The sequence below is a fragment of the Haliotis cracherodii genome, unplaced genomic scaffold (assembly GCF_022045235.1).
Source record: "Haliotis cracherodii isolate W230 unplaced genomic scaffold, xgHalCrac1.p SCAF_40, whole genome shotgun sequence".
Classification (NCBI taxonomy): domain Eukaryota; kingdom Metazoa; phylum Mollusca; class Gastropoda; order Lepetellida; family Haliotidae; genus Haliotis; species Haliotis cracherodii.
Window position 1 is genome coordinate 181,561 of NW_027266298.1, and position 26,726 is coordinate 208,286.

At 43.5% G+C, this 26,726-nt stretch overlaps 3 protein-coding genes across 3 annotated transcripts; 1 reads left to right on the forward strand and 2 right to left on the reverse strand.

Moving 5' to 3' along the window:
* Positions 1-1,764: 1,764 nt before the first annotated feature.
* Positions 1,765-4,723, reverse strand: LOC139441416 (monocarboxylate transporter 12-like). The gene is made up of 5 exons (XM_071222332.1): positions 4,593-4,723; positions 4,457-4,460; positions 3,110-3,416; positions 2,568-2,948; positions 1,765-1,772 (listed from the first exon to the last, which is right to left on the reverse strand). The coding sequence occupies exons 1-5, from the start codon at positions 4,721-4,723 to the stop codon at positions 1,765-1,767; spliced, it is 831 nt and encodes a 276-aa protein (XP_071078433.1).
* Positions 4,724-8,071: 3,348 nt separating this feature from the next.
* Positions 8,072-17,733, forward strand: LOC139441463 (monocarboxylate transporter 12-like). The gene is made up of 6 exons (XM_071222375.1): positions 8,072-8,342; positions 10,517-10,660; positions 13,618-13,896; positions 14,949-15,329; positions 16,498-16,623; positions 17,595-17,733. Exons 1-6 carry the CDS (start codon positions 8,072-8,074, stop codon positions 17,720-17,722), a joined length of 1,329 nt encoding a protein of 442 aa, XP_071078476.1. The 3' UTR covers positions 17,723-17,733.
* Positions 17,734-19,567: 1,834 nt separating this feature from the next.
* Positions 19,568-26,165, reverse strand: LOC139441464 (monocarboxylate transporter 12-like). Its single transcript, XM_071222376.1, has 6 exons — positions 25,844-26,165; positions 23,447-23,590; positions 21,588-21,848; positions 20,871-21,254; positions 20,655-20,780; positions 19,568-19,704 (listed from the first exon to the last, which is right to left on the reverse strand). The coding sequence occupies exons 1-6, from the start codon at positions 26,163-26,165 to the stop codon at positions 19,568-19,570; spliced, it is 1,374 nt and encodes a 457-aa protein (XP_071078477.1).
* Between the last annotated feature and the right edge of the window lie 561 nt (positions 26,166-26,726).

Sequence of the window (26,726 nt, forward strand, 5' to 3'; positions counted from 1 at the left end):
CAGCCATGAGCATTGATGACTGCCGTGCAACATGGATGAGGCGGTTGATGAAGGCAAAAGGCACTTGAGCCCACACTCTAAAGAATGCCTGACGTAGTTCAGCTGCAGTTGTCAGCCTTGGTCGGACGTCATTCAGCCGTCTTTGAATCTCGTCCTGAAGAAGGTCCTTGAAGGTGCTCAATGGGATTTAAATCGGGACTGAGGGCAGGCCACTGTGTGAAACTCGTGGTTGCGGCGATGTGACAAATCAGGTATGGCGTGTGGTCTCAAGACTTGATCAATGTACCGACCGATGTTCTGGAAGACCACAGGGCCGACCCTCTGTGCAAGACCAATTCCACCTCACACCATGATGCTCGGACCACCCCATGAGTCTCTCTCAACAACACAACATCCAATAAACGTTCCCCATGGCGTTGCCAGACACTCACTCTGCAATCTGCTGTTGACATACAGTAACGGCTCTCGTCTGAGAAGAGGACTCTTCTCCGCTGCTGGTGGCGCCAATGCTGGTGCTGTGTTTACCTATCCCCAAAGGTGGCAAGATTGTTACCATGTAACATCGCACTCCTTCCTCTCATCCAAATACTGAGGGCGGTCGGGTAGCCTAGTGGTTCAAGCGTTCGCTCGTCACGCCAAAGACCCGGGTTCGATTCCCGACATGGGTACAATGTGTGAAGCCCATTTCTGGTATCCCAGCCATGATATTGCTGGAATATTGCTAAAAGCGGCGTAAAACCATACTCACTCACTTACTCCAAATACTGAGCAAAAGCCGTAACAATCCACTGACCACTTAATACATATTCAGCCCTCTGCAACAATGCGGTTGGCCTGACCTCTGTCCCACATACTACATAGAGTTTAGTTCCATCATTCATGAATAGGGCTACCACACACGTGTTACTGAGGTTGGTGGTTATTTCGCAGTACATTATCATCGGCCTTGTACATTCTGATAGTTCAGTCATTAATGATAAAGTATCAACCTCCATTTTATATTGATTTACCATATGAACTAGTCAATTTTCCTTCATTTCGTTTATCAATATTGACGTGGGCAGATTGTGTGCTTTATGTAGTTTAAATCCGCCACCTGCGTCTCATATCAGAATTGTGGTTATCACTAAGATCTTTGGTTATCTTAGATTGTGTACTTGTAAAAATACCACCTGATAACTTGAGACAAGCAATAATGGTCTCAGATGGCTTCGTGTTATTGCTCTAGGAGAGAAGTGTCCCGACACTTACAAACAAGTGTTCAAAATAAGATGTCGCAGTTTTGCTAAACGTCTCTTATTTCTTCAATAAAGAGTTCAAGAGTTCAAGTTGAAGATATTTTTTTCACTGGTTCCACAATTATCATTCAACCTTCTATTGTTCAAATAACATTTGTCATTTTCTCATCAGTGATATGCAAAGCACCCACTGTCTCCTGTAATAACATGTCTGTTCTGTGACATGTATGGCAAAAAATATGACGTCATAGTGTGTCAATATACTGTGTGTCCAACAGTTTTCACAACACAATAGCGTTATGCAGGTTCGATCGAAACGCGCGCATGTGTTAATGAGCGTTTGTGTGTGTGTGTGTGTGTGTGTGTCCGTGTGTGTGTGTGTCCGTGTGTGTGTGTGTGTGGGGGGGGGGGGGGGGGGGGGGTCTGGGTGTGTCTGTTGCTTAACGCCGCATATGACGACTTCATGTAAATAACATAAGAAGCAAATATCTAGCTCCTAATGCTGACATGTAGCCTTCAAAGCCTTCTAGTAAGCTGCGTAAGACGTTCAACATATCATACACTTTCACATATACCTCAACTCCATGTTAACATTAATTACAACACAACAATATTAGTGTAAGAGTAATCAAAAGTAGGTAGGTGACTTTGGCTTAACGCCGTTTCCAGTGTCAGCTTGATGTGGGAGGAAAGCCCGAAATGGTGCAGGTCTCGGACGTTTACCACTTCAGTGAAACCCAAGAGCATGGGTATGGTGCTGACAAACCCAGAACCATAATCGGGGCGACCTGGGTCTAGCTCTCAGGATCTCACAGTAATATATTATGGCGTTGTATGGCGTTGTAGGACAATTGCTGTAATAACAACGTGATAGAAGGATGGATGCATGCATCACGAGACATATGCACCTGACTGGCAATTCCCCGGGCAAGCGATAACTTGCAACAATACACCATTCTATATGATGGCAAATAATTTTCTTAAGCGGCGACAAACGGGATCGGGTGGTCAGACTCGCTGACTTGGTTGAGGCATGTCATCCTATCCCAAATTGCGTGGATCGATTCTCATGATGTCAATCACAGGACTGTCGGGCCCAGACTCGATTATCATTCTACAGACCGCCGTCATATAGCTGGAATATTGATGAGTGCGGCGTTAAACAACAAACAAACAAAAGAGACTCAAGTTGTTAAAGGCCTCACTCAACAATATTCAACTATTATATGGCGGTTTTGTCCAGAATCGATTACTTACAGGCCGTGTCACATTGCTGGAATAATCCTGAGTGTGGTGTGAAACAACAAACGTACTTTAACGACGACGTACCAATGAATCCTCCATGTACGGCTGCGTACAAGGCTAGCCCCCTGTAGGAGTACAGGAAGGGACAGATGAGTGTTGCCACCCCACACACCAGCAGCGACAGCGTGTGGATCAGCAGGCGACTCACTGACCGGAAGTCGCTCACCCAGGCAACAGGAAGTCGCAGAAGGACGCCAGAGATCCCCATGATGGAGAGAAGGAGCGCCACATTTGCTTTTGAGAATCCTCTCTGCAACGCCATATCGGGTAGGTGGACGAGGGGTGTGGCATATCCGACGTTACAGAAAAATGTCCCCAAAGCAAACAAAACAAGACGTATGTTTTTCATCACAGAGAAGAATTCCTTTGCTTGGGAACTTTTGTTTATAGCTTTGGTTTCAGCATCTGAAGCAATGAAGTAGGAAAATGACTGAAGATGTGATGAAGATTGAGATAATCGGCAATTCGTGTTATGCATCTTATTGGATATGAATATGTTGAGCCTAGTTTAAAGAACAACTGATAAATATGGGATGACTATTTGCACTCAAGTTTTAATTTCAAACCTTTGTCAAGCTTTTCTTCTTTCGGTTCCGCCTTTTTTATCCAGGCAGGAGGGCGAAACAGGGCTCCACACACCACTCCATTCAACACAAGACCTGCAAGTATCCAGAGCGAGCCACGCCATCCGTATTCCTCAAACATGTGGATGTAAAACAGGGGTAGGACCATCGCACCAATACCCCTTCCAGTCGAGCTAACTGCAGAAGCAAATCTCAGCTTCTTTTCAAAGCAGTGGAGAACAATCACAGCGGACGGGATGAAGGTCAACCCCAGGCCGAGTCCTTCAAGTATACAGATCAAAATACAGCTCTACTGGCGGGCAAAGAAAGTAGTGTAAAAGATTGCGACCTCCACGTTTCTTGAGACGTCATTTAAGCACCAACTAGATCGATGTGTACATTATCATGCCTTTTATAAGCTAACAACCAGACCGATACCCTGTAAATAACTGAGTGGTAGTACATTGTCCGGCAATAAATGAACCCCCCCACCCAACCCCCCAATCCCCTATTCCCCCAACTCCCCCCACACACGCGCCCGACAACAATGTGAGGCTAAAATGGGTATTTATATTCCGATTATTTACTGCCATACTTTTCTGTGTGACCCTGGCATTCAATGAATAAATCCCTGCATTTACGGACTTGTTCATACAGATTGTTTCTTCCCGACTAACAACTATTGAGTGAGTGAGTGAGTGAGTGAGTGAGTGAGTGCGTGAGTGCGTGAGTGCGTGCGTGCGTGCGTGCGTGATGTCATTATCCGTATGTTCAGACAGTTAAATAATTGACAGGTTAACACACTTTCGAGAAAAAAGTGAAATGAGTAAAAACCTGCGTAGCAACACTTACCTTGGAGCACGGCAAGCCCCATACAGTTAGCAAACCAAAGTTGAAAGCCTACAGTCCTTCTCTTTTCTGTTTGCACAGATCGAAATAACATATACCGGTTTCACAGGACAGATGGTTTTAGAGATCATAACATATACAGCGCAAGATGAACCCTGCACCATAGATACGCTCTGTTATTTCAGACACTCTAGACATTTATATTCAATGGTCCCGTGTTATACATTAATGACCTCAAATAGCTCCCCCTTCCCTTCACAGTCGCTTTACGTGTGTTAATATCACACACTATCTTTATTAGTATGGGGTATAGGCTGTTATGTCCGTTGTACAAGGGACTTGACTTGCAGGCCTAGTAAACTAACGGGCAAAAGAAACAATTTTCTGGGCTTAAACAAAACAGACGTAAAATGTAGTAACAGTTGATGTTTATTTATTAAAATAAGCAATTATTCTAAAACGGTATTTGAAACTGACAACATCAGAAAACTATGTACTTACAGTTCTGCAAACAGTTCATCATGCTGGGAGCACTGTCCAGTATTCGATCACACCCGCACAATCGGATGTAACCCCCTCCAGCATAGACGTCGAACTGAGTACACGAATCTCCTGACATCCTGATTAGGGATCCTACGCCATTCTTTCTGCAGGGCAATTGCCAAGGCATCCCTCGTCAATTGCGGCTGTTGATGTTTCCGAATTCTGCGTCCAGGTTGGTCCCAGAAGTGCTTTATGGGCGACAGGTCCGTTGATCTGGCTGGCCATTGTAAAACGGTAACGTTGTTGGCGTTCAGGAAGTCGCTAGTCACTCGAGCTGTGTGAGGGGTGGCGTTGTCCTACTGAAATAGCGTTTATGCGTGCTGTTGCAGGAAAGGCAGTACCACAGGCCGCAAAACCTCATCAATGTAACGACGTGCAGTGAGATATCCGTCGATGATGACCAGATCCATCTGATGCCACTACCACCTCCATAAGGCTCAACTTCTTGGACGCAACAACGTGCCGTCCGTTCATCCTGTCGTCGGTAGATTCGAACCCGCCCATCAGACTTGAAGAGCTGGCACCTACTCTCGTCGCTGAAGAGCACTCAGAAATGGGCTTCACACATTGTACCCATGTCGGGAATCGAACCCGGGTCTTCGGCGTGACGAGCGAACGCTTTCACCACTAGGGTACCCGACCGCCCCTGTCTTTCATCTGAACACGCTGCCGTCGAAGCTCATACAAACTACATATATGCATGCCTGAATAGCAGACAGCACACGTTCGACAGTTGGTGTGTTTTTCATGGAGAAATACTGAACTGTTAATGAATTATTGCGCGGAAACAAACCTGACCCACATTTGAAACGTCCATTTTATTGAACTGAGAAGACATTTTCTAAAAAAAAGAAAAATATCTTAACTAGCAAAAGGCACCCGTTCATCAGTACTTGCCAACTGTGTTTGCAACGTTTCATGAAGAAAGGTGGCTGCAGAATGCCTCGGCGGATAATTGAAACTGGTTACTCTCTGGCGTTGACATTTAATATTTACATCCATTTGAACCTTGAACAAACGCGGGGCTTTGGAAGAAATATCGAGAAGAGACACGTGAAACAATATTGATGTACACGTATCTCTAAAATAGCCAGCCTCACATAAACGCCAGGTCAAAAACGCCGAGTCCTGATGAAACAATTACATGCGAGGCGCTTATCTGAGGATTTACGGTAGATCCAACATGCATCAACCCAACAGCTAACAGATAAGATATAATCAACTATACATTTACACGCGCTCGTGCACGTATACAGTATAAGGGAGACGGTCATTTCTTTGGTCACACACAGCCGAGTTCCCGCATTACGGTATATAACGGCCTGGGGATATATAGCATTTATTCCATACACGTATATTTTGACTTTTATATAAAAGTATCTATAGATAAAAACTTCCTGTTTGTTCGTAATAGCGTTTCAGGGCTACTTCTTCTGTCTTCAACAATACAACTCGATTCGAGTGTCAGCTAGGTGGTGTCATCGGGGACTCCACAGGGGCTAATGTTACGTTCAGGTATGCACACACATGGAGACCCATGTGATCTGAATACAGCGTGCAGGTGTCCAAGTAGCAGGCTGTAGCAGATACGAACAACAGGTTAGTATTGTGTATCATGAATGATATATTGTGTTCGTAATTTGATAATAGACAGAAATATTATCATTGATGACAATATTATTGCCCAGCTGTATCTATTTGTTATTCTCATACAGCCTCAACCGCATCGTATCACAGTATGGTTGTATGGTTCGTTGCTATCAAGGGTCGACTGTTTTAGATAAGGGCGATGGTGAGGGTGATGGTTCGTGTGTTGGTGTTGAAGTCGGGGCGCGTGTGTTTGTCTCGCGTGTGAATCCCAGCAACCCTACTAAACATTACTTGGTAGGCCTTTACCATGTTTCTCTTGATGCCTAGTCACGTTCTATTGTTGTCATCATGCACGTTAAACATATAGCTATATTTGACAATTTTTGGAATGCTTGCATACTACATCCTTATGACATCCTTTGTGAAGTAATGTATCACGATTTCAGGTTCTAGTCATTGATACTTTTCTTTGTTTGTGAGCAATGTAAAACATCCTACAAACGGCGGTACGTGTTCAGCAATAAAGTGTAGTGTTACCTGGTAGGATGGTAATAATGTGAGCATGGATACTTTAGTATTTTAGCTTCATATGGTTCTCACATTCGCTGTTGTATAAACACACTTCGTATAAAGTCAAAGGGACGGGTTTTTTCTGAATGCCAATGATGAAACCTTGGTCGAACAGAAGGCATTCCGCCTTCAAGATACGTGTTCAAGTCTGATGTATACTGGGTCAGTTTGACAATAACGCTTATTTGTTTGTATTGTTGTAAAAGTAAAGTTATTAGTGAAAAACAACAGCATTATACCTGCAAACACATAAAACAACATTTGCTCAGAAAGGTTCGCACCAGGTGTGTCATAATGTCAACGTTGTCATATTGATATATCCAATTTATTTCATGAACTATGAACTGACACACAAATAATAACAAAATATCCAAGTCTTGAATAAAAAATGAATTAGAGCATCAGACTTTATAGTGTATAACGTATGAAAGTGCACTTAAATTTTGAAGAATAGAAAGGTCAGTTATTCCCTCTTTTGGATGCAAAATTATAAGAATACTTTGGTAAACTTGAATAAAGAATTCTAATTATGTTCATTTCTGCAGAGGATCTTTCCCTAACACTAAAAGTCTAGTGACTTAAAAAAGTTATATAATCACAAGAAGAAACACACAGGCAATCTATTCACTGAGCTAAATAACTCGTACAACGTTAATGATGACACTGAGAGTTTGCATACACAACACCACCCGATACACCCGTTGTGTGGGCACAATGCATCCGGCTCTGAGAACATTTACATGCAAGCACAGAGATGTCACTTTCAATTGATTATTTGCCCAATGAAGTCATCCCGAAGTCATATTTTATCAGATGTATTTTGCGATTTTGCGCATGTGGAGTAGGGAAATCAGAGAGGTAATCACGGATTATCTTGGTTGCCAGGATGCAATTATCCAATGAGGTTAGGAATCAGTAAATTGTTATAGACTTTCAGTAAAAAACTCTTTGATCGCATCTGGAAGAACATTAACATGTCTTCAGTATATAATGTGTGACTGGATTGTTTATTCATATCGCCTGGACAAGTACAGTAGTAATCTAATCTTGAGAAGACCCGTGAAGATCCGGGGTAGTATAAGTCTTCAGCAACCCATGCTTGCCGTAAAAGGCGACTATGCTTGTCGTAAAAGGCGACTAACGGGATCGGGTGGTCAGGCTCGGTTTAGACATGTCATCGATCCCAATTGGGTGGATCGATGCTCATGATGTCAATCACTGGATTGTCTGGTCCAGACTCAGTCATATAGCTGGAATATTGCTGAGTGAGTCGTTAAACAGCAAACAAACCAACCAACCAACTAATCTTGAGAAGGACGCATATTGTTTTTCATTTGGCGTGTGTACACCGCATGGATCTAATATATCTTCATTCATGGTTTCAGTACACTATACACATTAAACACGGCCACCATGTCGACATCGGATACCCAGCAATATGATGAGAAAATGCCTTCTGAAATTGATGAAAGCTTGGGCGACCTGATTGGCGAGAAGCCCAAAGTCCCGGATGGAGGATGGGGATGGTGGTGCGTCCTTGGGCGGTTCTACATCCACTTCCTCATTATTGGTACAAAGAGTGCTTTCGGCATCATCTATATTGAACTTATAGACTATTTCCAGGGCAACAGAGCTGAAACTGCGTGGGTGGGGTCCATCGCGAGTGGACTCATACTGCTCGTTGGTAAGTTGCCGTTGACACGTTGTGCATCGTCCACACATGATCTACCTACTATACATAGAGATCCGTGGACAATGGTTCATGGACTTTTCCCGATGGGACGTGAGTAAGAATTTAACCCAGGCACTCAATAGCTGAAGTCTGTGAAAAAGCATTTAGAAGTGATACGCAAAAGGAAGATAATTTATGGATGTAAACTCATAATAAATAAGTTGATATCCATAAATTCTCCAACAAGTACACCTAATCTCCTACTCTGTAGCTTCTCTCCCGGGGGACCTGGGTTAGACTAGTTCCAAACACTCTACTCCTTGTCTTGTCTTATGTGTGTGTGCCGGTTTATAATATTAGCCCACTGTGATACCATGCCGCAGTTTGACATGGATATCCAACTCAGACATTAAAAAACCTCTGATGACGTCATCCTATTGTTAAGCACAGTACTGTTACCTCAGCAACATCTAGTTAAAGATCATTAGGTCTTTCTGAGATTTAGATACCTCATATGAGGTCATTTGCGGCTACAGAAAGACTTGTCCCAGCTACATTTGAACGGATCAAACATACTTCCTGTGCTGCGCCCGGGGATGACATTTTACGTTTTAGAAAAAAAGACCTTATGAGTTGGGAAGCAGATAAAACTTGGACTTTTTGTTATAATAAAACACATTGTGTAATCGAACCTGCAGCCTGACATATCGGGTTAAGTTTTGTCACCCACTGGTTTGCCACTGACCCACGGTTGTTCAAGTTTAGATGTCATGACTTAGTTTTGTCTATGCCGCAAGTGTATTTCTCTCTTGCACGCTTTGATCGCATATCTTTATACCGTGACACATTTTTCACTATAAGATATCTCAATGTTTTGCTTTTAAATGATTTATCATCCAATAAAAACAATCATCGCAATATTTTTAGCAATTAATTCTGGACAAATAAAAAGCGATGTTTTTGTATGTCTTTCTCGAAACGCTTCCTCATTGTAAGTCGAGTTAATCTCTATTGAGGGGTAGATTTTTCCAAACATTGTTGTTAAATTCATATTTAATAGTGTTAATACTTCGCCCTCGGTCTATGTGTCCTACCCTTCACATCCGCGGTCTTTCTAAACGCATCAAGACCTCTTCCTCGTACCTGAATCTTTACCAGTATACTGATTCCGATCCAGCCAATGCTTGTTTTATTCCCTTAATACTGAGAACCAGGCAGGGAAACAACAAGTACCATATTGTAATGTATTTTGGTATGACGCGGCAGGACAGACACTTTTTCGTCTAGACCACGGAGGCGTTCTCAGTCGGTGTCACTTTATTAAAGTTACATGTTATCTACCCCGACAATATGAAATGGTGCACGTTCTGTCTAGCCCTGCCTCAGAGAGCAAAGTGTAGGTATTTTTCAAAGTGCAGTTTGTTTTACGGGTGCGGATTTGGATCACTGAATTCTGCAGTCGGCAATGAGGGATAAATTAATAACCAGAAACAGGTGTGGCGTTTAACAACAAAGAAACAAAATAAACAATCCATGTTTCTATCAGCATGGTATTAAAAGCGACAATAACGAGCTTGTTTGCAACCTCACTATGTGGTGAAGCGCTACCCCAGGGGCATGGAGGGTTCCCTGTCCCCTAAGACCGCCTCCGTGGTCTAGTCGTAGAGCGTCCTCCCGGAGAGCGGAAGGTCCGGGGTTCGATCCCCGGCTGCGTCATACCAAAAGACGTTAAAAGATGGTACTTGTTGTTACCCTGTCTGGCACTCGGCATTAAGGGGCTAAAACAAGTACTGGTCGGCTTGGAGTCAGTATACTGTGTCTGAGTGGGGTATCCATGTTAAACTGCGGGATGGTATCTCAGTGAGCTTGTATATAAATCGGCATCAGTCCGGACTGGTACAAGCAGTCACACACACACAAGTGCATACACGTCGCTATATACGTGCAATAATCTTTGACGCAACATTAAACCCCATTTCACCTCACCTCCCTGTCCCCTACGATTGACGTCACAGCCTAATGCAAGGAGGATCGGATTGTTAAAATAAGTGACACCTACTTGTGTGAAATCATTCCCCGGTGGCTCCTGACATTTCCTTCTTGCTTGTCTAACCAGGTTATGCTGCGCCATGACTGTCACATAGGTGACTGAGGCATATAACAAGAATGGCTTACTCTTCCCACAGCACCACTGTCTGGGTGGATGACGGAGCGCTATGGGTGCCGTGTGCCGACCATCATTGGGTCATGTGTCGCCGCTGTGGGGCTGTTTGCCAGCTGGTTCTCAAACAGCATGACGTCACTGTGTGTGACCTACGGATTAATAACAGGTTTGTCGGCGGCAAACTATAGTAAATAACACCTAGGGAATAGTAACAGAATTGTAAGTGGCAACATTGTCAACAGAAATCATCACACAGATATAATAACAGGTTTGTAGGTGGCAACATTGTCTATAAAAAAATACACATAGCGAGTAATATCTGGTTTGTAGGTGCAAACATTGTCCAAATAAATGACACAGAGACAAGTAATAACCGGTTTGTAGGTGGCGGCATTGTTTATAGAAAGTAACCCTTAGACACAAATTACAGATTTGTAGGTGCAAACATTGTCTGTCATAAATAACCCTTAGAAATAATAACAGGTTTGTAGGTGGCAACACTGTCTACAGTAAATAACTCATAGGGATTAATTACAGGTTTGTCGGTGGCAAACGTTGTCTATAGCAGATAACATATAGGGAATAATAAAAGATCTGTGCAACATTATCATTATTTGTTGTTAAATGTGGCACGACAGGTTTGCAGGAACGACCACTGTCTGCAAGTAATGTCACTGCTGGTCTAGGTTTATGTCTGGCAGGAACTGTCTGCAAGTAATGTCACTGCTGGTCTAGGTTTATGTCTGGCAGTAACTGTCTGCAAGTAATGTCACTGCTGGTCAAGCTTTATGTCTGGCAGGAACTGTCTGCAAGTAATGTCACTGCTGGTCTAGCTTTATGCCTGGCAGGAACTGTCTGCAGGTAATGTCACTGCTGGTCTAGCTTTATGCCTGGCAGGAACTGTCTGCAAGTAATGTCACTGCTGGTCTAGGTTTATGTCTGACAGGAACTGTCTGCAAGTAATGTCACTGCTGGTCAAGCTTTATGCCTGGCAGGAACTGTCTGCAAGTAATGTCACTGCTGGTCTAGCTTTATGCCTGGCAGGAACTGTCTGCATGTAATGTCACTGCTGGTCTAGGTTTATGTCTGCCAGGAACTGTCTGCATGTAATGTCACTGCTGGTCTAGGTTTATGTCTGGCAGGAACTGTCTGCAAGTAATGTCACTGCTGATCAAGCTTTATGTCTGGCAGGAACTGTCTGCAAGTAATGTCACTGCTGGTCTAGCTTTAAGTCTGCCAGGAACTGTCTGCAAGTAATGTCACTGCTGGTCTAGCTTTATGTCTGGCAGAAACTGTCTGCAAGTAATGTCACTGCTGGTCTAGGTTTATGTCTGGCAGGAACTGTCTGCAAGTAATGTCACTGCTGGTCTAGGTTTATGTCTGGCAGAAACTGTCTGCAAGTAATGTCACTGCTGGTCAAGCTTTATGTCTGGCAGGAACTGTCTGCAAGTAATGTCACTGCTGGTCTAGGTTTATGTCTGGCAGGAACTGTCTGCAAGTAATGTCACTGCTGGTCTAGCTTTATGTCTGGCAGGAACTGTCTGCAAGTAATGTCACTGCTGGTCAAGCTTTATGTCTGTCAGGAACTGTCTGCAAGTAATGTCACTGCTGGTCTAGGTTTATGTATGGCAGGAACTGTCTGCAAGTAATGTCACTGCTGGTCAAGCTTTATGTCTGGCAGGAACTGTCTGCAAGTAATGTCACTGCTGGTCTAGGTTTATGTCTGGCAGGAACTGTATGCAGGTAATGTCACTGCTGGTCTAGCTTTATGTCTGGCAGGAACTGTCTGCAAGTAATGTCACTGCTGGTCAAGCTTTATGTCTGGCAGGAACTGTCTGCAAGTAATGTCACTGCTGGTCAAGCTTTATGTCTGGCAGGAACTGTCTACAAGTAATGTCACTGCTGGTCTAGCTTTATGTCTGGCAGGAACTGTCTGCAGGTAATGTCACTGCTGGTCTAGGTTTATGTCTGCCAGGAACTGTCTGGAAGTAATGTCGCTGCTGGTCTAGGTTTATGTATGGCAGGAACTGTCTGCAAGTAATGTCACTGCTGGTCTAGCTTTATGTCTGGCAGGAACTGTCTGCAAGTAATGTCACTGCTGGTCAAGCTTTATGTCTGGCAGGAACTGTCTGCAAGTAATGTCACTGCTGGTCTAGGTTTATGTCTGGCAGAAACTGTCTGCAAGTAATGTCACTGCTGGTCAAGCTTTATGTCTGGCAGGAACTGTCTGCAAGTAATGTCACTGCTGGTCTAGCTTTATGCCTGGCAGAAACTGTCTACAAGTAATGTCACTGCTGGTCTAGCTTTAAGTCTGCCAGGAACTGTCTGCAAGTAATGTCACTGCTGGTCTAGCTTTATGTCTGGCAGGAACTGTCTGCAAGTAATGTCACTGCTGGTCTAGGTTTATGTCTGACAGGAACTGTCTGCAGGTAATGTCACTGCTGGTCAAGGTTTATGTCTGTCAGGAACTGTCTGCAAGTAATGTCACTGCTGGTCTAGCTTTATGCCTGGCAGGAACTGTCTGCAAGTAATGTCACTGCTGGTCTAGGTTTATGTCTGTCAGGAACTGTCTGCAAGTAATGTCACTGCTGGTCTAGGTTTATGTATGGCAGGAACTGTCTGCAAGTAATGTCACTGCTGGTCTAGGTTTATGTCTGGCAGGAACTGTCTGCAAGTAATGTCACTGCTGGTCTAGGTTTATGTCTGGCAGGAACTGTCTTCAAGTAATGTCACTGCTGGTCTAGGTTTATGTCTGGCAGGAACTGTCTGGAGGTAATGTCTCATGCAGAATGATAACAGTTTATAGACAAAAATAATTGTCAGTAGATACAATCGACAAAACTACATGTATCACCGTTTCGTGAACACGTGTTGTCATCACAATTTGATAGTGATTCAGTAACATAGTATAATATTGTCCGTCCAATGACGTTTCAAGAGTGTTAGTGACACATGCCCTTATGAACAGGATGAAGAAATATCAACTCTTTTCCAATATATACAGTGTGTAAATAACCTCGCAGAGAAACGCACGTGGTGTCTCAAGAAACTTGGAGGTCGAAATTGTTTACACTACTCTCTTTGCCCGCCAGTATACATACATTAGAATCTCTATACTTGAAGGAATAGGCCTGGGTTTGACCTTCATCCCGTCCGCCGTGATTGTTCTCCACTACTTTGACAAGAAGCGGGGATTTGCTTCTGCAGTTGGCTCGACTGGAGGGGGTATTGGTGCAATGGTCCTACCCCTGTTTTACATCCACATGTTTGAGGAATACGGATGGCGTGGCTCGCTCTGGATACTTGCAGGTCTTGTGTTGAATGGAGTAGTGTGTGGAGCCCTGTTTCGCCCTCCTGCCTGGATAAAAAAGCCGGAACCGAAAGAAGAAGAGCTTGACAAAGGTTTGAAATTAAAATTTGATTGCAAATAATCATTCCATATCTATCAATTTCCAAATGCATATAAAACGTCAACGCCAGAGATTAACCAGTCTCGATTATCTGACGAAACAGGTTCCATTGGGCGCAACAGGCAATAAAGTGGTGAAAATTATGTGAGTGGATCATTGATAACCAGTATTGACACCAGGTGTTCGCAAAAACGGTATATGATCGTAGAAATATAACATACAAGTTTTACAAAGTTAACCAATGTGTTTGGTTATTATCGATTGGCTATTTCAGGGAACTGTCTTTGCATATTATTAAATATAGGGGCTATGGGATAGCATAGTTTGCTCGTAACGCCAAAGATCTGGGTTCTTTACCAACATGAGTGCAATGTGTGTCTCCCATTCCTTTGGCTAGGCTATTGCTCTAAACGGCGTAAAACAATACTCAAACGCTAAAACTATTAATTGCATTGGCAGCCTTTGAGAACAGAGGCACATCCTGAACTGCAGAAATATAAAAAATGCATTTCATATTGTTTGATGCCTTCTGACTAGGTGTATTGCATACAGGACAATGTAGCTGCTTATAGTCTCAAACAATAAAGGGGCGGTGGGGTAGCCTTGTGGTTAAAGCGTTCGCTCGTCACGCCGCAGGCCCGGGTTCGACTCCCACATGGTGCAATATGTGTGTGTGTGGGTGGGGCGGGGGGACATTTCTGGTATCGCCGGTCGTGATATTGTTTGAATATTGCTCAATGGGGCGTACAACTATACTTACCCCAATTATATCAATGTTGATTCTTGCCAGTTGTGTCTACAAATCTATGATCTGCTTACTGGGACTCAGCAGGAACTCAAGAGTTACCTGAAATATACTATATTTACGTAACTGTAAATGTTGTCGGAAGTCTTTAGATTGATACCATCTTCCCCAGTCTGGGGGTTGGTCAGTTCCTTAAACTAGGCTCAACATGTTTAGATGCAATTAGATGCATGACACGAATTGCCGATTATCTCAATCCTCATCACATCTTCAGTCATTTGTCTATTTCATTGCTTCAGATGCTGAAACCAAAGCTATAAACAAAAGTTCCCAAGCAAAGGAATTCTTCTCTGTGATGAAAAACATACGTTTTGTTTTGTTTGCTTTGGGGACATTTTTCTGTAACGTCGGATACGCCACACCCCTCGTCCACCTTCCCGATATGGCGTTGCAGAGAGGATTCTCAAAGGCAAATGTGGCGCTCCTTCTCTCCATCATGGGAATCTCTGGCGTCCTTCTGCGACTTCCTGTTGCCTGGGTGAGCGACTTCCGGTCAGTGAGTCGCCTGCTGATCCACACGCTGTCGCTGCTGGTGTGTGGGGTGGCAACACTCATCTGTCCCTTCCTGTACACCTACTGGGGGCTAGCCTTGTACGCAGCCGTACATGGAGGATTCATTGGTATGTAGTCGCTAAAGTGTGTTTGTTGTTTCACACCACACTCAGCAATATTCAAGCAATGTGACAAGGCCAGAAAGTAATCAATTCTGGACAAAACCACCATAAAATAGTGGAATATTGTTGAGAGAGGCCTTTAACAACTTTTTTTTCTCTTTTTTGTGTTTGTCTGTTTTTTGTTTACGCCGCACTCAGCAATATTCCAGCTGTAGATAATCCAGTCTGGACCCGACAGTCCACTGATTGACATCCACGCAATTGGGATATGATGACATGCCTCAACCAAGTCAGCGAGCCTCACCCACCAATCCTGTTTGTCGCCTCTTACGAAAAAGCGAAGTCATCTTTTAGTCGCACGAGAAATAGGTTGCTTGGGACCTGTTTTTTCACCCGTAATACAAACAATGCGTAATTGTTAACGTGTCAAAGAACTAGCAAATCATCACATGTTGGTATTGATCCCAACGGGCTCCACCTCACTCTATTGCTAGTTGAAGGAGGCGACCAAATTGGTTGGGGTGGTCACTCGGTGGTTGGTTGATTGTATGTCATGGCACCCCGACGGCGAACATGCCCCAGCCTCGATTACTGACAAGCCGCCGCGATATAGCTGCTGTTGCATCAAGGTGCGAGGTGCAGTATGCCATCATCATATATTTTCACAAATAACACGTTTATCCACGGATTACGTTCCATCAATTATTTGCCATCATATAGAATGGTGTACTGTTGCACGTTATCGCTTGCCCGGGGAATTGCAAGTCAGGTGCATATGTCTCGTGATGCATGCATCCCTCCTTCTATCACGTTGTTATTACAACGATGGTCCTACAACGCTATAATATATAACTGCATTGTTTAAATAATTGTTTTGAATTGTCTTAAATAATTGATGATCGGATAGATAGGGATCCGTGTAAGAATATATTTCCCAAACAACGTATGTTTGTAAAAGGCGACTAAATAGATCTGGTGGTCAGGCTCGGTGACTTGTCTCATGTCAATCACAGGATTGTCTTGTCCAGGCTCAATTATTTACTTACCACTGCCATGTAGCTGGACTCTGGACTCTTGCTGAGTGCGGCGTGAAACAGACAAACAAATAATCAAACAAACAAACAAACCAGTGTGATGATCATGTACAATGTTCTTCTCTCTGTTCCGTGTGTAGGCGTGTACGGGTCGTTTCTGAGTGTTTTGGTGGCAGACATCGTCGGTGTGCGAGATTCAAACAAAGGCTTCGCCGTTCTTGTCTTTTTCGGAGGTCTTCCGTCACTTTTCTCCTCGCCACTTGCAGGTTCGCTGTTTATACTTCGCATGATAATAGGATGCAACAAGTAATATATTTGGGATAACACTTTCAGGGTAAAGCACATTTTCGCGAACTTTTTTGGGTTGAGTCCCGTCCGGGATTGGAACCCACCCTGCCAGAGTGAGGGACCTAATCGCCATCGAACAAAGTCAGCGATTTAACCCGCTCGGCCTCCGAGGCACAACCCAAAAAAGTACGAGAATCTGTGCTTTACTAAGATAGTATTATCGCAAATATAACATTTGTGGCATTTGACCACTTTCTAAATGGCAATGTGTGTTCATGTTGACAATAGGATGTTCTAATGTATTGATGTGTGTGACGTTATTTTGACATTCCACATTTGTTTCCGCATGACTGAGTGAGTGAGTGAGTGAGGGGTCACTGTCAGCAATAACGCCCCTGTTGGAAGCCTGGGAAGAATGTGTCCCCACACGCTTTTGATAGTCGTAAATAAACAACCCGTGGCAATTCCGGGTCAGAACAGTTCCCCAGGAACGTATGCTGGTCGTAAGAGGCCTCTTCATGGAGCGGATGGTCATGTTCAGTTACTTGGTTGATGGCCTGTCAGTTTAACCAGTCACTAGATTATCTGGTCAAGAAATGATTATTTGCCGGCCGCCGTCACACAGCTGAAATATTGCTGGGTGCAGTAATCGACAGTAACAGACTTGAGGAACCAGATATCAATACGATGTCTGTGTAAACCGTCCACGTATTAGTGTCAAACGATGTGCAGCCATGCATGTGGCAGTAATTGATCTAAACCTGGGACTTATGCAACAGTTTTTCAAGCAGTTATCGATACATATAGCTAATTAAATGTAATACCTGCTGCATGATCTCATTTGCATACTTCACGGATCGTGACACCAAATTGTTTAGGACAGGGACTGCGAATCGCGCCGATAACGTTTTCTTAAGGTGTGATACATTGACACACATGTCTGTTTCAGGATGGATGTACGACAGCACCAACTCGTACGTTACAAGTTTTTGTTTCGCTGGATCAACATTCCTCATGTCTGGCCTCTTAACGCTCCTCGTTTTCCTCATCGGATTTGTCAAGAAACGTCAACGCTGACCCACTCGCATCACTTCACTCGATCACTTATGAAATTGAGGTTCGTCCCTTGGGCATGCCAGAAACGTGAGATCTTGAGAGCCAGGCCCGGTTCGCCCCGATTATGAGTCTAAGTTTGTCAGTACCATACCCGTGCTCGTGGGTTTCACCAAAGTGGTAAACGTCCGAGACCTGCATCACTTCGGGCTTTCCTCCCACATCAAGCTGACACTGGAAACGTCGTTAAGCCCAAGTCACCTACCTACTTGTGATTACTCTTACACTAATATTGTTGTGTGATAATTAATGTTAACATTGAGTTGAGGTATATGTGAAAGTGTGTGATATGTTGAACACCTTACTCAGCTTACTAGAAGGCTTTGAAGGCTACATGTCAGCATGAGAAGCTAGATATTTGTTTCTCATGTTATTCAAATGAAGTCGTTATACAGTTGGAATGTGGCGTTAAACAAAAAATATACGCATACACAGAAACAGACACCCCCAGACAAACACAGACACACAAACACACACAGTCACACACACACACACGGACACACACGGACACACACGGACACGGACACACACACACACACACACACACACACACACACACACACACACACACACACACACACACACACACACACACACACACACACACACACACACACACACACACACACACATACAAACGCGCATTCACACATTCACGCGTTTCGATCCAACCTGCTTAACGCTATTATGTTGTGAACACTATTGGATATTGACACGCTGCCGATATGAGAAGTGTATTAAAAAGCAGGGAGATTATGTTCAAAAGGAAAACTTTCACAACTGTTGCTTTTGTTTGTTAGGCTTAAAACTTTTTGACCAGCCCTCGTGTTTGCCATGAATTAAATATATTCCATTTCGTTTTAGAAATCACCCACATATCCCTTGATTCTCGTCTTTGTTTTCATCTTGAAAATAGGTAATCTCCCAAAGTTAAGTAAATTGAGTATAAAACAAATATGAAAGTAATTAGATAATTGCATTTTAATTTCTTGAATTTTTTCAATATGAATAATCATGTTTATGTTTGTTATAAAATTGATAGCATGTTATATACTATAACATGTTTGTTTTGTGTGAGTCCTCTGATTGTCATCTTGCCATGATTGCCATATATGTACTTCGATTATATGTTCTCAATATGCCGTGGAGCACAGCCTGAGCTGCAATAAAGTCTTGTTCTGTGCACAGTTTCCGTTATGAATGGCCTGAATAGGCTCGTTTGAGGGGAAACCGCTCGGGAATAGGTTGATTTCATCTCGCCCAATTGATTCCCCGAGTCATCATACTTAATTCTACGCCAGGCCTTCCTGGATATGGAAGAGCGGGGTCAACCTTTAATCAAAACCAGCAGATCCTGGAGGTCAAAGGGCACAACTCTGAGAAGCAGCTGTAAAGGTTCAAACCAAACTGTATCCCAAATCTTCTTTAGCAACAAGGTAATTAATCCAAAATAAAAAAAAATCCAAAAAACTTGTTACCAAAGAGAAAAATGAAAATGGATAAATATTTGGTTAACAAATGTTATATTTGGGATAACACTTTATTTGTAAAGTTCAGATGCGAGTACGTTTTGGGGTTGAGTCCCATCTAGGATTCGAACCCACACTGCCAGATTGAGGCACCTTTTCGCCAGCACACAAAGTGAGCGATCTAACCTTCTCAGCCTCCGAGGCTTCCACATAAATGGAAGTTAGACAACTGGTAGTGTCGGGCATAACATTTGTTACATTTGACCACTTTCTAAATGGCAATCTGTGTTTAATGTTTGTTTATTCAACGAATATTTAAAACTGTACAAAACATATGTTGTCAATCGATAATGCCTTTATCGTGTTTCAGTTTGATGTATAAATAACCCGCCATGTTGAGCGAACCACCCAGGAGGTATATAGACGCAGCCAGGTAGAAGGACGCGACATACCTGCCTGTTAAGTCAAACAGGGAACCTGGAAACAAATAAACGTTGAAAATATACGTCACAGTCAAGACAGATTCACGAGGATCCTGTTACAGTAAGAAGATGTACATGAAAGTAGGGATACAGGACGTACAAAGGCATCTTTACAAGACTTCATTTTCTATTCATACAACAGTATCGTTGAGTTACATTTTTGGTTTACTAGATGTCATTATGTCTTCGGAACTGCAAATAACGGTGAGTTTCGTCACCTAACGTCATTGACGTTTTGAATGTACTTTATTATTTATGTGAAATTGTCATGAAACTGTAAATTCAATATGTATGTGAAATCGCAATCTGCGGTATTAGGTTGTGTTCCCGTGGTTTTTCAGGTGAACAATTGACTTGCCTTTGCATGTGTTGTTGACGGGTGCCACCGGTGGGGCAGGATACACTCACCTTTTCGCGAACGCCTGGGGTCATCACTATTTGATAGTGAGTCATAAACACATGCTCATGATATAGTAGGAATAAGTAAAATTAGTTTTTTTCATATAACACTCATGCTACTAAAAATTCCACGAGGAGCTTCACCCATTGGAGCCAGAGTTGGAGTATGTCAGAATAATATACAAAGACTTACAGGTCATCTAAATGTGAATGAAGGGTGTTAGTGGTAGACTAGCAGTATTGATTCATGAGGAAAAGACAACCCGTACATCAGAGCTTCTGAGACATGCAGAATATTCAACTGTGAGTTTATGACAGAAAGGAAAAAAAAGTGTGATATGTCATCTGTAAACATACAAACTTAAATGAAATCATTCATTAGTTCATTTGACGTAATGATATCAATTTATGACAATCAATGACGTCACATGGTATTGTGCTCAGTGATGGAGCAGTGCGGTTTAACGTATATGTAGCTTGGACGGACCAATCAGCTCACCTGATGAAATGCTCTTGTGCTAAAATTGTAACCAGCAAGCCACATACCTGCAATAGGAGAGGCAACGATGACGGATATCCCACTCAAGAAGATGGTCAGTCCAAGGGCGTTGCCGGTATGGTCGACTCCAACAATGTCAGTCACAACAATGGAGGTGAAGGCTGTCCACGTCCCTGGGGACACACGAGTGAGTGAGTGAGTGAGTGAGTGAATGTATGTGTGTGTGAGTGAGTGAGTGAGTGAGAACACCACGTGATTCTCACCTATGAACGCTCCTTGAACTGCAGCATAAACAGCAAACAATGCATACGTCTTTACCATCGTGCATAAAAATGTGGCTGCGCCGCAAATCAACAACATGACGGCATAAAACAAGATCCTATTGACACAGCTGAAGTCTGCGACGTAACCAAACACAAGCCTTCCCAGAATGCCCACGAGACCCATGATGGAAACCAGGAAGGAGGCGTCGCCCTTGGCAACCCCGGTGAGACGAGCCAGGTCGGGGAGGTGCACATACGGCACCATGACACCGAGGTGCGTGAATGCTGTGGCCGTCAGGAAGATGAGGAAGGGGCGATGGTTTAACACCACGAACAAGCTTTGGAAGGATACACAACGTGGAGGACGTCTTTTTAGGTGTGTTCCTGCAGACAAGATCAAATAATTAAGATTCTGTATTCAGCAAACTACGTTTATAACGAACACGATGATACAGATATAACTGACGGATGGTAAGGAGAGGTGGGGGTCAAGCAGAGTATTGGAGGAAAGCTACTGACGAAGGGGGACTCCACTCCACGATCAGATGTCTGTACATGACTAAATAACTCTGCCTTGCAGTAATCTACTATACTAAGGAAGTCCTTCGAGGATATGTATCTGGGAACGTATTCCTAAACATTCTCAGAATAAAACGTTAACCCTTCATGTAGTAAACAATAATGTTGCAGAGATCTACTGCATCTAGAATTAGTTACTTTTCCGCTGTTGTGCAATGGTATGAGGTGGCATTCTGAAGAGACTCCCGCAGACGACGAGGTTGAGTGCTACCCCTGACAACACCATCATTATGCCTCGCCAGCCGTACTGGTTGATCAACGCCCTGTACAGCTGGGGCAGGCACATTGTCCCGACTCCAGCACCTACAGCTGATATGGATATGGCGAGACTCCTCCTCTTCCTGAAGTAGACGGTCACTGCCACAACACTGGGCACGATGGACAGACCAAGACCAAGCCCTGCAGAGTATAATAGCTTTGTAAACTGGATCTGATTGGTTGAAATATGTTCTTAACACTCGGGATGCCACAGGGACATTAAACGACCGGAAACGTCTTTATTTCCACTATATGTGAGATGTTGTCATGTTTAAAACTGTATCATGTACGCATTTCTGGAATGTTCATTTAAACACGCTAAGGAATAGTCACTTTATTTTACCTTTAAGTTAGCAATATTAACTTCTCAATTCTTTTCAATTTATATCCTAAGCACACATTTTTTGAAGGATCAAATGTGTTTTGTTCTGTTCATAGAGACAGCAATGATGCCAGTTTCGTGTTTATCAGAAACGATTCAGGTGTTGAAATAGCTTATCAGGTGGTCCACAAATTCTGAAATATTGAATTCAAATAAGGATATGTTTTTTGATAGTTTTATAAAAAACTACACCCTTTTGTTGTCAGACGATTTGTCCTGACTATATTATACTAAAACTGGTTTTCATTGCTTTCTTTCTTGCACAGCAAAAATGTACATGAAAACACAGGAACATGCTGTAGAGGTCGAAATTGGGAATTGCATTAAACATACTATTTGCCACTCATGCATCAGATTTGGAAATGTCCTCCTCATGTCTATCCTCACATTTGACTAATGCCTTGAATATTGTAACCCTGATAAAACAACTTTGGCGCAAGGGTCGTATGGAGCTCTTAGATTTTTTCGTCCTTCGAACATATTCCATTGAACCTCTGCAGCTGTGGAATGTAGACACCAAGGAATGGAGCTGCAGGAATATTGCTTGCCACAAAGGGGAAGTTGACCATTGGAAAGTTGAAGTCATCACTCTTCCTTACATCCCTACTGTCTTGTGAAGAATATTTTTAATCACACCTTTCGGATGATTATTGTTAATGTCCGTTAATCCGAAACTTGTACAATCAGCGCGTTGTCACAGAGAACAAACATCACAGTCCAGATTAACGTAGTTTGGCTATATAAGAAATATGTTTAACTACACCGAAGAGGGCGTTTCGTGTCGTTTGTTTGTTGTTTAATGCCGCTCTCAGAAAAATACTATATGATGGTGGTTTGGAAATAATCGAATCTGGACCAGATAATCCAGTGCTTGACATTATAAGCATAGGTCAACGCAATTCGTATATGATGACATGCATCAACCAAGCCACCCGATCCCGTTAGTCGCCTCATACGACAAAAATAATCGCCTTTTACGTCAAGCATAGTCGCCTTTTACAGCAAAAATAGTCGCCTTTAAGGCACACATAGTCGCCTTTTATGGCAAACATTGTCCCCTTCTATGGCAAGCATAGTGGCCTTTTATGGCAAATATAGTCGCCCTTTATGGCAAGCATAGTCTCCTTTTTAGGGCAAACATAGTCATCCTTTACGGCAAGCATAGTCGCCTTTTACGGCAAGCATAGTCGCCTTTTTACGCCAAACATAGTCATACTTTACATCAAGCATAGTCGACTTTTACGGTAAGCATATACGCATTTTGCGGTAAGCATAGTCGCCCTTTTCGTCAAGCATGGGTTGCTGCGTATCGTGTTGTACAGTGCTATGTAAGTGTAGCATCATTCCCCCAACTCACCTCCCACCATGCCGAAACTGAAGTACAGGAAGGCCAAGCTAGGGGCGAAGGAACTGACAAAGAAGCCAAGAGCTGCCACCACGCCAGCGATGATGGTAGTCACCCGGCACCCGTACTGCTCTATCAGCAGGCTGGACAGAGGCCCTGGAGAGCAGATTTAACAATATTCCATTAATCCGATGTCTTGGAGTACGATGTACAGTGGTTGATTACCTATGATCTACTGTAAGTTTAGCAATATTTCCAGCCATATCACTTCGGGGAAAACCAAGTAACACAAGCACTGTATCGTCATGGGAAAGCAAAGCTTGCCAGTTCCAAATAATTTCAGACGAATCATTTCTATCATGAAAGACCTAATATTTCACAGACCTTTATTCTTCCTATTGAAAATATATGAAACGATGACACGGTTATACAAATGGATAGATTTAAGACCACTTCATCACGTACATATTCATTTAAATAATATTAACTAATGATGTGCATTGTTAGACATAATCTCCCTTTCGGTGTATACAGATGTAGGCTGAATATTGCAGTTCCGCAATTGTACAATGTGCATTGTTCAACACTGATGCTGAGATTGCTAACTATCCCCGTGGGAGGACAGGAGGTGCCCACTAGCCAGTCACCATAACCCAATATTTGCTTGTACAGTGGTCTGCTTGGTCCGCTATTCAATTATCGCCAGTTCTTTGTGATTTAGCTGAAATATTGCAGCGTCAAACAACATGCATGCACTCGGCGGCTATGACTAGATACATCAAACGTGTGTTTTACCAAGAAAAGCCAATTTCAGTTTCGCCAGCACCTATGCTGACAATGTCCTCACTTCTGTAGACCATACATAATGTGATCATTCATAGTCAGACCTACAGCCATGGTAAGCCGTGTTATGGCCCATGCCGGCTACGTTTTGTGACTTTGCAACAACAGATGTTCATTTCCATATAAATACTTTCCGTAATAGAGCAAGTATACATAAAACGTTAACGCCATAGAATAATTTCGAATATCCGCCTGAACAGATTTCAAAAGTCAAAATAGCGGTAAAAGATATATGGATGGATCACTGAACATCAGTGGTGACACCAGGTGATCGCGAAAAGCTTCTTCTGAATATGGTGAGTTGAGGTGAAATTGGGTTTAACGTCACGTCCAAGATTATCGCACTCATATAGCGACGTGCATGCACGTGTGTGTGTGTGTGTGGCTACTTGTACTAGACCGGACTGATGCCGATTTATAGTGCTAGCCCACTGAGATACCATGCCGCAGTTTAACATGAATACCCCACTCAGACACAGTATACTGACTCCGAGCCGACCAGTCCTTGCTTTAACCCCTTAAAGCCGAGCGTCTTTTGGTATGACGCGGTCGGGGATCGAACCCCGGACCTTCTGCTCTCCGGGCGGACGCTCTACCACTAAAACACGGAGGCGGTCTCTGAATATGGACATATATATATGGACATATATATATATATGTCCATATGTAGATAGATATATAGATATATATATATATGCCCGGCATTGACTCGATTGAGTCCGGCATTTCTCGATTGATCTGATCTGAGATGTCAGGGTGATTTCTTAAAACTATAACTGAACAACGGCAAGGAACGCCAGCTCGGCAAGGTGTCCTTGTATCGTACCTAAGCTGCCATTATTTACTAGAAGCTATTGTCAACCCCAATACCCTCCATACACTCCAATCCCCACCCCGAAACCCTCCCTCTAACCTTACCGTAGCTGCCATTAAATGCTAAGTAATATAAACCCAAATACCCACCCACCCTCATCCTCGAAATCCATCCTACCCCTTACCATCAACCTCAATCACCCCATCCCCTATAATCAACACCACCCCTTCCCAACCCTAACCCACCCTTCGCTATCAGTCATTAATACCACCCTATCCCATCCCCCAAACAGCACCCCTCACATCAACACCAAACGAACCCGAACCCGATCCCGACCCCACCCTTTCACTCACCATCAATTCCCTCCCACCCCCACCCCCCCCCCCCCCCCCCCCACCCACACACACACACACACTCACACACAATTCCTCAACAACAGGCCACAACAACCCCCAACCGCTACCATCAAGCCCACCCCTACTTTAACTGTTAGATGCTACCTGAACTATACACAGCAGAACTTCCGACGTTCCCGTCCCCCATTCACCATTAACTCCATACAAAAATAGCATCCATCCAGCCCTTACCTTAATCATCAATCCCACCCCCAATCCAAAATTATTCCTACCTGTCATGTTTAAAGGTGAACTTACTCCCAAACCACCACCATTTACCTCAACCCTTTCAATCCCCACCCGTCATCATCAACCCGGTCCCCATCCTAATCCCTGTCCCCACCCCCTCATTCCTACCTGCCATATGCATAGCTCCACTTGCGACCGACCCCACCCAGGCCACCTCTGCTCTGGTAGCGTTGAACACATCCACCAGTTCCACATAGATCACTCCGAAGCTGTACACGATACCTAAAGTTATAAACACAGCCACAAACCTTGCACCGACACAAATCCATCCCCACCCCCCATCAGAGGGGGGCGGTATGTCCACATCCTCAGAGGCTATCTCAACACCGTGTGTGATCTGAACTGAAGTGACATCATCCCCCGAATAGTCCAGCGGCGTCACTTCCTCCAGGTTCAGGTCAGTGGTCAGCTCCCTGCTGATCTCCTTCATTGTCCAGGTCAAATGCCCTCACCTGTGATTGAGCCTCCAGCACACATTACACGAGTGAATCCTACAAGCAAACGGTGAACGTGAGCAGACAGCAGTCAGGCTACAACATGTTCAGGTAGCACATGTTGCGGAATATTAATGAGTCACGTCTCTGTCTGTGCATATGAGTAATTCCGTAATAAATCCAAAACACAAGCATAAAAAGATAATAGAGCGTTGGTTATGTCAGTGAATCTTTATAACGAGCTCTGCCATTTGGTGTTTGGTCTTTCAGCCGAAATGTTTTAAACGTCGGATATCATAGTACATGGACACAGCTGCTGCAAGAGCCTGCAGTTTGTTGTGTCGTCAACGAGTTGTTAAGGGAAAATGTTATTCCTTGATCCATGTGAAATTTGTCAGTAAACGTGAAAGCGATTGCTATCATTACATCTCTGTATAAAAAAGAACATCAAATGTCATCAAACGTATACTAAGAACAATTTGTGAAATACTGTGACAGTGACAGGGTTTTTGTTTGCGCTTGTAGGGGAGCCCAAGTCTAGGTGAATACCATGCTGT